Source organism: Pinus tabuliformis, chromosome X (genome assembly GCF_031772625.1).
Source record: "Pinus tabuliformis cultivar Carrire ecotype Pingquan chromosome X, CPIR1, whole genome shotgun sequence".
Classification (NCBI taxonomy): domain Eukaryota; kingdom Viridiplantae; phylum Streptophyta; class Pinopsida; order Pinales; family Pinaceae; genus Pinus; species Pinus tabuliformis.
In genome coordinates this window covers 1,559,985,586-1,559,997,259 of record NC_142308.1, presented here as the reverse complement: position 1 = coordinate 1,559,997,259, position 11,674 = coordinate 1,559,985,586, and the positions used below count along the sequence as shown (strand labels likewise).

The window sequence follows — 11,674 nt, the reverse complement described above, 5'->3', positions numbered from 1 at the left end:
CCTGGCTTCTTGGTTTGCTTTAGGGAGTGGATAATCTCATGAGTTAAGATGATCCCGTCTGTTATTTGTCGTCCTTCGACATAACCTGATTGCTCGGGCGAAATAATAAGAGGGAGCAGCGGATTTAATCTAGTTGCTATTACTTTTGAAGTAATTTTGTAGATGATATTACACAGAGCGATAGGTCTGTACTTGTCAGGGGTGTTGGAATCTTCCCCCTTTGGAATTAAGGCTATGAAGGTAGCATTTAAGCCTGGATACATCCATCTGAGAGCCCTGGATTCCTCCACAACTTGCCAGACCTCATTCTTAATCAAGTCCCAGAATTTATGAAAGAAGTTCGTCGTGAAGCCATCCGGCCCTGGCGCTTTCCCTTCCTTCATTTGTTGAACTGCCTCTTCAACTTCCTGTAAGCTAATAGGCTTGATGAGAAGACTATTATGTTCCTCTGTTATGATCCTGGGTATGTTCTTTAGAAGCTTATTGATAGCCGACATTCTGTTTATGTTGGGTTCCTGATGAGCTTTCTTAAAATAATTGAGGAATTCCCCTTCAATGCCTTCATGAGTTTCAATTTTCTCCCCCTGTTCATTTTTAATGTGAGTGATGTAATTTATCATTCTGCACTACACAATAGTTTTATGAAAAAATTTCGTGTTCTTTTCTCCACTTTTTAGCCATCTGATTCTTGATTTTTGTCGCCATAATGTCTCCTCCTGTTTGTCCCTGTCAAGAATTTTAGATTCTATAGCTTGCTCCTGTTTGGTAAGTTCCTCCATGCGCCCCGCGGTGATAATGGTTTGCTGGATTTTCTTCATCTCTGAATTGAGAATGGCTTGAGCTTTGAAGATGTTACCAAAAGTGTTGTGATTCCATTGTTTGATTGCCCCTTTTAGATACTTGAGTTTTTGCTGGAACCTGGACATTCTAGTGCCCTCAGTCGGATTGAAGTTGAGCCAGGTTGATCTGACTAGCTCTTCAAAGTCCGAGTGAGAAAACCAAAATTCCTCAAATCGAAAAGGAAGTTTGAGATTATTGCCTGGCCTATTCCATTGAAGTTCGATAGGCCAGTGATCCGATCCAGAGATAGGAAGAATAGATGCGCTGAATTCCCCTCCTAAGTGAGTCACATTATCTGAGATTAGGAATCTGTCCAGACGTGATGCGATCTGTTGCAAACCTTCCCTTTTATTGGACCAAGTGAAGAGACCGTTGCTTGTGGGAATATCTATCAGCCAGTTGTTAATAATGAAATTTTTTAGTAGATTGCCATCATTGTTTGCTCTGCTTCTACCTCCTTGTTTCTCTTCCATGTTGGCTGTCATATTGTAATCGCCTCCAGAGATCCACAGAGGGTATGGCCTATCTTTGTTGAGTTCTGACAAAGTATTCAGGATTTGAGCTTTTTGAGCAGTATCCTGAGGAAAGTAAACATTGGTTATCAGTCCATGGGTATTAGTACCTGAGAGGTGGAAAGTTGCCTGGATGAAACTTTTATTAGCTTGTATATTGTTGAGTTGGATGGCCCGGGCATCCCAAAGGATTGCCAGTCCCCCCGAAGCTCCCTGAGCATCAACAACTGTAACTAGCCCTCCTAGCCAAGCTTTCGCTGCTATTTTTTCCAAAATTGTTGAGCTGCATTTCGTCTCCTGCAAAAAGAGTATACTTGGTTTTTCTTGCATCAGCATGTTTTTTAATAGTCTGCCTTTCCTCGGGCTGTTGAGCCCTCTGATATTCCAAGATATCAACTTCATTGAGAAGGGTGGGGGTTTGCATTGAAATATTTGGTCAGTTTGGCATACCTCCCTGACTCCACTAATATCTCTCCAATCTTGATAGTTCTCTCAAGTGTTGTTTTTCTGCCTCTCTTCTTATTGTCCTTGGTGATAAATTTACCATCCCATGGACTACCTATTTGGACTCCTAGAGAGTATTTCTTCTGTGCTCTGTTCAAGACTTCTACTAGGTTATCCACTTGCCGTTCTGGTATTTTTTCAAAATTCCCTGTCTTGCATGCTTGTTCCAAACCTAGAATGTCCAGCTCCCCTATGTCTAGGGGCTCCGGATCTTCTTCCATGCTTTGAGGTTCCTGAGAGGTATCCACTCGTTCATTTGAGGATTTTTCATTTGGCTGCGTGTATTCAACATCCATTCCTTGTGATTGCCAAGACATGGATTTAGTTTGAGATGCCAAGTTTACTTGCTTTTGAATTTTCTTTCCTGCTTGCCCTGATGTTTCTCCTGGGTGTTCTTGATGGGCTTCTTTGTCCTCCGCTCTTTCTTTCCCCAGATCTTGCTCATCGTCCGTGGCCAGTGTTTCGAAACTATTGCTCGTTGTGGGCATTGCTTTATTGACTGGATTTACCTTGGGTTTGCCTGTTGCTTTCTTGTTTCCTCTTCTTCGATTTGTTACCTTAGTGAAGCCATCTGTTGTTTGAATGTCAGAACTGTCTTGGGAAGAGGGTTTCTTATTTTGAGGACAATCTCTATAGAGATGCCCAATATCATGGCATTTCCTGCATCTAAAAGGCACATGTTCATAGTCTATAACTTGAATCCATTCAGAGTCTTCATGAAAGAAACTTACCGTGTCTGGCAACGGTTGCTTGAGATCCATGTATACACAGATCCGAGCATAGGATGTATATCTGCATAGTTTTGTTTCTTCTGCAATCTTTACAAACTCGCCAATTGCGTTCCCAATCTCTTGTAGAGATTTCTCTTCCCAGTATTCCCACGGCAGTGAATAAAGCCTTATCCACACTGGCGCAGAGCTCAGATCCTCCTTATCTGGGTTGAATCTTTCGACCCAACCTTTGAGATATAATCCTGCGGAGTTGAAAAAATAAGGACCCCCATCCAATATCCTATTGCGATCTTCCAGGCAATTAAAAACTGCAGTAAAGAAGCCCTTGGCTCCTAAGTGCAGAGTGATGTCTCCCTTGGGATGCCATTTGGTGTTGATCCAGCTTCTCAGCGCTCTCTTGTCGGCCATATTCCTATGAACTTACCGATCAGCGCGTGATCCCTCATATACTGTATCCTAGCATTGATACGATCACTCGGGAACTCCACCCTTGGTCTGTGTGCCGCTACAGGCTTGCAAGTTGAAGAGCTTGCCCTGTTCCTTTCTTCTGCATCAATGTCCTTTCCTTTCTGCGTTCTATGGTCCATGGTACCACCGTTCAGTCCATTTTCAGTCTCCTTGTCGTCCGTATGCTGGGATCGGTTGTCCGAATTGGGGGGAGGCCCCTGGCCTTCCCCCGGAGGGGGTTGCATATTGCCTGGTACCTTATGGGCGCTTTTCCCTGATCGCTGGTTCACCAGACTCTGCCGGTTGTGCCAAGATTGACAGGCCTGCCGTTTGCAGGTTTCGCAGAAACCCTAGGGTTGGAAGCAGCAGTCGTAGGTCATCGAATCCTAATCATTTGAAATGCAATGTTATTATCCTCCCCTAGTCCTAGCATAAGGGCATGTTAAGACTATTGTAGTTTGTGTTTTTTCTTCTTGCAAAGACTCTTTTGTTGGATTAGATTTATGCCACTTTTTGTATATTTGGAATTCTTTCCCTTGAATTTCTGAGACTAGAGGGGAAACATTTTCCCTTGGTCTTTTATCCTTATTTTCCCGTGGCACTAGAGTCTGTGATGTTGTAGAAGAAAATTACTTGTTCCCCTGCTTCCTGCAATGTATTTTCGTACCATTCATCTTGATTCATGTACTGCTCAATTTTAGGTCTAGGAGTGTGAGCATAAGGGGTAGTATTCTGCTATACCCTCAACTTTGATACAATTCCTAAAGATTCATATGACCATGTAAAACTAATTTTGAATTTCATTTGTTTAAGGAGAAGATTTGCCGCATTTGTTGTTCTTCTGGAATTTTAAATGAAAGGTCCAACCCGAGTTTTGATCTTAAACTGAGATTTCCTTTTGGCTGACATAAAGTGCATCTCATCCACATTTATCATTTTCCTAATATACTCTAATGCAAAAATCCTTATAGGAACAAACTTAGGAAATTCATATGGATGCAATTCACATCCATATACTCTAATTTCTATGTAGTTTTTGTATAGGTACCAATCACCTATCTTTGTTTGTTCACTTAGATGTAGAATTGTCTTAATCTCAAGTCCAATTCTAGGTGTAGCATCACTATTGAGCAAGCAAGAAACTCTATATAAAAATTTTATCCATATAATCACTTGATGCAAGAGCATCCAAGCACCCTTCATTAAAATCGGAATCCATGTTGCAAAAAGAGGAAGCATGGGATGAGGATGAGATTTACTCACGTTTTTTTGAGTTTGTTAAATTTTTATTAATGAAATTACTATTTTAAGAGATTGTAAGCCATTTCACTAAAGTAGATATGGTCAACCTATTATAAAAATAGGGAAGTGCATGATTTTATAAAACTATTACTAGATCCTAAGAGAAACGAATGGATCTGAAATGATCCATTCAATGTATTGTGTTATATATAAATTATAGCCTTTGGTATAGTGAAAGAGAGGCCAAACGCTATGTAACATCTATTAGAGCCTAGATTGACCTCAGGCTGAAGGGAGGCAATCCTAGGATAACCACAAACCAAGCTTAACCTAGTAGCTAGCCCTACCAGGTCGGGAGAGGGCTCTCTCCTTGTCAATCTCAGTCGAGATGACTGAATCAAATATGGATTTTAGGCTAGGTATAGTAGCTCTAGGGTTTTTGGTTGATTTTGATGGTTTTATTGCTGGATCAAATGGAGCAGGCAGCTTTGGGTCCGGGAAATCAAGTCAGGAATGCAGGGTGTTCTGTGGGGCGAGGTAGGTAGGTGTTTTGGCACTTGAAATCGAGTGAGATGGTAGGTCTAAGACTAATGAGGAGTTGAGGACGGCATGCAGAGATCATATATCCTCTTAAAACTGTATAAAACATCAAAAACTAAATGGATTTCCAAGGCAGAGCATTGTAACCAATGTATTCTACCTATCTATCTTGATTTCATTTAGTTTAGAAGAATGAATTAGATTTCGGCACACATACAGATGAGAAAAACTAATGACATAAGGAGAAACTATGCAAAAACACATTACCAAAAGAATCCCACAAAAATAGCTGTAAATCCTAGTTTATTTCCTTGCCAAACTACTGTAGAGATGTACAATGTAGCTTAGAGCATCCAAGAGAGTCCAACCTTTGCTAATGACTGAAAAAGTACATAATATAGACATCAAAACCACCTATGCTAGCCATCAGGGGTCGAATCCAAGAGATAAGGGACTATTACAACCATTTCCAAACAAGGAGCAGGAATATAGGCAGTGGAAGAGCTTGCCTCTAAAACCATGGAAACTGATTCATTTACCCCCAAACCACCTCAAAATGATGAATCTACCCTCTAAGGTAATTTTACAGTTACATTTACATAGAATAGCATCATTTACAACCATAAATTCATCCATGATGGGAGAAAAAGTAAACTTGTAGAAAACTGGGAGAAATTTAGATTTTTAGGCAAACTTGCTCTATGCGTAGCACCACTGGCCAGGTGTGTAGTGCCACATCACAGCTGATTTTGGAGGCCTTCCCCTTAGCCAAATTGAGCCCAAGATAGCTCATTGGAAAATTATTCCTGTCTAGTTTCTGGAACATCTTAAATTTTTGAATTTGGAGGTCATTTTCCCCCTCAAAAGTGAAATCTCCCAAGGCTGCTTTTGTGTGTCCAAAAAGAGGTAAAGAGGTCATTTTTTGATGGTTTTTTGACCTTTTGGTGACCAATTTTTGCTCCAAAATTGCTGAGTTTTTTTGGGTTTGATGTTCTCATCATGCTGAATCCAAATATGTAAAAAATTTCTCCAAAAAGTCTTCCAGTGAAAAGAATAGCGCCGATGGCGCTACACATCTAGGGAAAATTTATGTGTTGCAAAATTTCAAAAATTGAAAATGACCAAAATTTGTCAAAACTTGCCCAGATTTGGCACAAGGCACTATCATTAATTGCTTTGATGGGCTAGTGAGGCTTCAACCAATATTTTTAACTTTTCTTGCTCCTTTTTGCTCCTTAAGGCCTTCCTCAACCTAGCCTTAAGCTTCCTCATCCTTATGTTGCATATTTTGTTCTGGGTCATGTAGTGGTAGGCCATGTGGCGAAGAATCTTGTTGTCTCTGTTGGCCTTCTCAATCAGCCCCTCAAGGTGTATATTGACCCTCTCAAGCAAAGTTTCCCAGTCATTCTCAGTCTCTTGCTCAATGGAGGTCAACTTGACCTTTGCCTTCTCTATCACAGTACAGCCACTAGACCAGCCACTGACATCTCCTAATTTCCTATGGATCATTCAAAACCTGAACTGCTGCACGAGAGGATCTTTGATTCAATCACTCATTTGTTCATTTCTTTTGATCCGGGAGCCGGTTTTTGGAGTGTAATATACCGTTGGAAAGCTCTTTCCGAGGTACTACTAATGAATAGACTTATGACATGTTTTGTGTTGTATATCATGTGCAAAACATTTGACAAAACCAGATATAGTAATATCTCATGTTGATCTTTGGTGACATGCTGCGAAGACTGGAACTAACGACATCAAGCATTGAGAGAGCTATTAGGTTCCTATACCAATAGGAATCGTAATTTTGAATGAATAAGGTTAAGCCTTGTAATATTGTACATACCTTTTCTTTCTACAAATGTTTTCCATATTAAAAAATTAAAAAATGTAAAGAGGGTATGTTCTAAAAGAAAATCAAAGGACAAAAAGAATGAGAAAAGGTAAAAAAATGAAAATATATGAACCCCGAAAAAATAAAAAGAGACCATGAAAGTGAGAAAGTCTAAATGCCACTACTATTTACTTTTAAGCATTATAATGATTGTGTGCAGCTTGTTATTCATGCACAATCCATGGTAATAAAATTGTTTAATCTTGATTATATCATGCTTTGAATTTTATGTTTATAATTAGAGAATAAAATCTGACCAAACAGTTTAATCTTTGCAAATCATTAGATAGGTAGAGAAAATAAAAGGAGCACATCAGTTTAATCTGAGCCCTGGGATGATATAAGGTAAGAAAAAGATAGTTTGTTTTATTAAAGAAAAGATAGAATAAGGGTTTTCTAGCCTAAATGAACCCAAGGAAATGAAGTTAGGGTAAGAAATGGGTAAGTATAAGAAAGGTTGTTGAAGTACAAAGTTAATTGGATCAAAATACATGCATCACGCTTGGACTCATATTTCAATATTTATGATCAATTATGGAAGAAAAAACAAAGGTTTGCAAGTTAATGTGATTAACTCCCCATCATTCATTTTTCCCCTTACTTACTAATTTCCTATCCAAAAATATTCTCTAGCACTTTAAATCCTTCAAGTCAAAGAGGCTCAGAGAATTTCTTTTACTTTTGGTGGGACCAGACCCTCAGCTCAATGACTTAAGGACATCAAGTGATAGAATCCCCTTCATAAAATCCATTGCCCCCTCATTTCCCTAATAAAACCCCTTTTCCTAAGGTTAAACTTCATTTTGCCTAGGAAAAGGGAAAACCCCTATGTTAAATCCTATTTCACTCAAAAAACCCACAAAAGACATATTATCCTAAGTATTAAGTGTATGTAAATAAAGTGTGCAAATATTACATAAACATTTATACTTAAGGGTATATTCACTCCGCCAACTTCATATTAATTTTTAACATTATTATTTAATTCCCCAATAAAACCTTTTCCCGTATATTAATTAAATCCCATAAATAAATACCCCCAACCCTTAGTTTTAATAAAAACTACACATTTACCCCTTATCCCAACAAAATAAATAAAATCTGTCATTAAACCCTACCCAATCAACTAATCTCATGATTAAGTTAAATTAATCACAAACCATCGGGGATTAAAGCTCTGCGCCCCCCCCCCCCCAAAACCCATGCCCTTATCATCCGCACACCTCCCTCACCCAACTACCGTCCGATCATATTCCCCTTCATCCAACAGTCCACAACCATATCGGCTGTGTCCGATGGCCGACCGTTATCCGCCCGATAAAGTAGTTTTCTCTGACTCCCCGACTGCTACGTGTCACGCTCTGGAGTAGATCGGGTGACCCCTTCAAAATACCGCCCAACCTCCAAAAGCAGCGTGATGTTTTGGGAAACCACCTCCCCGCTCAACCCACCAAACTGCCTGCTGTTCATTCATAAAATTTTCCACCAAAAAGTAACCGTTGCTTCATAAAAAGGCCGAGAATCCCTTTTTCACCTTTTTTCGCTCGTTTTCTCTGCAAACCAGTGTGATTCCTGCAAATGCCAAATTCACCATTTGAACTCTGAATTCACTCTTGAAGGAAGTTGCAGAGACCCCAGTCAACCTCTCAGTCCATATTAGATCCATTCGAACCTCTGCAACTATTGTGAACTCCAAATTTGCAAATAATTCACCCAATTCTAGTTTTTTCACCACGAATTGCCACTCACCCTTTCAAATTGGGAAAACGTTCAACCTGTGAAGTATTTTCATTAAGTAAAATTAATTGAAAAATACTTTAAATTTGAAAACCCGTGGCCAAACCCTTTGAAAATTCCTAGTTGCCGTGAAAAACCTCTGAATTAAACCTTTAAAGCTAAATTTAAATCCACAAGAACTAAATTATGGCTGTCCCTGTTGCCATGGATGTTAGACCTATCACAACTCCACATTTGGACCTTGACCACCTTCCCTTGGCTGACAAGGATTTCCAAATTAAGGATACATCTACCCAGACCCTCCAGCTTCAAATCCATTGTTTAAGTAGGGATAGATACCTCAATCATGCTAATGATATTGGCCTTTGGGAGTCGAATTTTCCCAAATACCAGTTCCCAGAGGTACATGTTTTCCTTGAAATTTTCAACTAGTGCCATTCTTGTTACATTCCCAACCTGAGCGCTATTATGTCCCCTGACCAAAAGATTCTATTCACCATTATAGCTGATTCCATTAATAAAATGTTGCAAATCCAACCAGGTGAATAGCCAACCCCACTCTCCATTGGGGATTTCCTAGACCAGTACTCTAAGTTGAGTTTGTCTAGGTTAGCCCAAATATTCCAGACATTCATTGTAGAAGAGCAGTATATTCCCAAAGATACCCCTCCATATGTTTCTGCCATATTCTTTGAAAGGGGCAAACAAATCATCACCATGCTATCATGTGTTCTTGGCTGCTCCACTGATGAATTTGTTGATGAACTTGTCCTGGCCTTCATGTCAGTTTATACCCCAGGACAACCTCCTATTGTTTTGTACAATTATGCTAAGTTCATAGATGAGAGAATGCATGAACAGTTCACCAGGATGCACAATGAGAGAGTGTTTAAATACTCATATGTACTCTACCATATGTTCCTATACTATCAACCAGATAGATTTCCTTTCTCCCTTCAGAATTTGGATACCAAAGGCCAGCCCAGGTCTGTCATTTTTTGGACCCCACTGTTCCATAAGTTTCAGTCACCATATACCTATTCTGATTTCATAGATTCTTTTGTTCATCTAGTCATCACTATGTTGACAGGAAGCCCTCCACCCAGGATAAGTCTAGAGATCAAAAGGGTCCTTCATTTGTCTAAACAAAGCAAAGTGGTAGATTGGTACCTTTACCAAAACCACACAGAGATAAGAAATTATGGTTGCCAGTTTGCACCATATAAACTACCCAAATACATCCCCATGAGGTTATTTTGTCTAGAGTACTATAGACAAATAATGAACTCTGATGAGATAAATTTTGTCTCGGAGAAGAAAAGATCACAATTCAAAGTAAAAAACCAGTTAGGCCCCTTCATCTGCAATTCTAGAGAGGCAGGGGAGGAGGCAAACCAAATTTTGTAGCAAATGAAGTTCCAAAAGAGTTTCATGTGGAGGTATGACCCTCAAGAATTTATGACCAGATTGAGAAAGAAGGCCAAGTTGGGACCTTATATTCACCACTCCATACCAGAGATAGAAAGATATGCCAATCAATCTGAGCGGGTGGAAAATAGTCTTACAGATAGAGACAATACAAAGGTAGATGTAGAGAACACCTTATGTGACTTCGAAATATAGTTTGATGAGAGCTTATTTCTGCAGGTACCTGAATAGAAAGAAGCAACCATGAGCACCCCTCCTATCATGTAGACTCCTCAGAATGAGGAAAAGAACCCCAAAAGGACCAGGGAGGAACCCTCAAGTTCAGGAATGGGCTCATAAAATATACAATATGAGACCAGTCAGAGCAAAATACCTAGGCTAAATCCTGTTTCAGAGCACAAAGACACAGAAGGCTCAGTATAAATGATTGATACTGAGCTGGATAGAAGTAAAGTCACATCTCCATCTAAGGAAACATACGAGCCATCCACATCGCAGACCCAGATTTTGGAAAGGCAACTAAGTGTAGAAGTATCCTCATTCAGTAGGCCTACTGATAAGGATAAGGATATAAAAGATATATATAAAGAGATCAAGATGAGAAATGGCAAACTAAAGGCCCAAACTTATGCTCAGTATCTCAAACTCACACCTACTAATCAAACCAGGTTGATGTCTACTTTCGACATCAAAGAGGGAAAACTACATATGTCCTTCATAAAACCAACTGCACAACAGCTAAGGACATCAGTAGATTACAAGAGAATTAATTTTGAAGTGATGTAAAGGGATATTCATCCCATAGACCAAATTGAGTTTCATAAATAGGCTAGAGAAATTATTTACTCCACCCTCACAAGTAAAGCCATAGCTTCCCATCAACTGCAGAATTCATTGAGTAATATCTCAGATCAATATCAATTAGAGAAGACCTCCTCATAGGCCAAGGATACTAGAATCAAGTCTTTGGAAGACTTAGTGATTGAATTGGGACATGATCCCAAAGATATCAAAGCCACTGAGCAACTGATAAAGAAGAAAAATGATGACATTGCTGCACTGAAAAACAATTGAAGATACCTCAGCTGCAACATCCCTAAACATAGGAGGTCTTAGAGAGCCAAACTAGACATGAAGAGTTGATGGACTTGGTCCTAAAACTTAATGATCAGTTAAGGGAGACAGAAAAGGAATTAGACACTTTAATTCAATTGAAGCAAAGTGATATTGCCACTACATCAGCAAATTCCATCCCAACGGTCTAAACAGCAGTCCCTTCAATGTTGGCAGCCTCATTGGCTCCCATAGCTCCCATGCCTACAACACAACCAGTTTCAACAGAGTCTACATCAACGGTAGGTGCGTCAGGAGAAGAAGCAACAAAGTTGGCCAGAGCCATGGAGGAAATCTCTATTCAAGCTACAAAAATGAACAAAAAGAAAGAAAAGGTGAAAATCTTGGAAAAAGATTACAAGCTTGCCAAGATCATGCACAAGGAAGAAGTGCAGAAAGCTTCCAGAATTAATGAAAGATTAAAGGCCATGGAGAAAGATATAAAACTAAAGGAACCCGTTGGGCAAGCCAAGGAACTATTATGGGCCAATATCATTGACTCTGTCAATGATATTTGGTCATACATTCAAGTGATTTTTGAATAGATAGATCTGATAAAGATAGCTACAGAAGTTATCTAGAAAGTCAAGGAAGAACTAGGAGACATGCCTGAATATGCTACCAGATTTATCCACTTCATCAACAGTAAAAACAAGTATGAACTTCAGGAATTGGATATAGAGGAT

At 39.4% G+C, this 11,674-nt stretch overlaps 1 protein-coding gene across 1 annotated transcript; it reads right to left on the bottom strand.

Moving 5' to 3' along the window:
* Nucleotides 1-626: 626 nt before the first annotated feature.
* Nucleotides 627-1,688, bottom strand: LOC149145995 (uncharacterized). Its single transcript, XM_089452625.1, has one exon. The coding sequence runs from the start codon at nt 1,686-1,688 to the stop codon at nt 627-629; it is 1,062 nt and encodes a 353-aa protein (XP_089308751.1).
* Between the last annotated feature and the right edge of the window lie 9,986 nt (nt 1,689-11,674).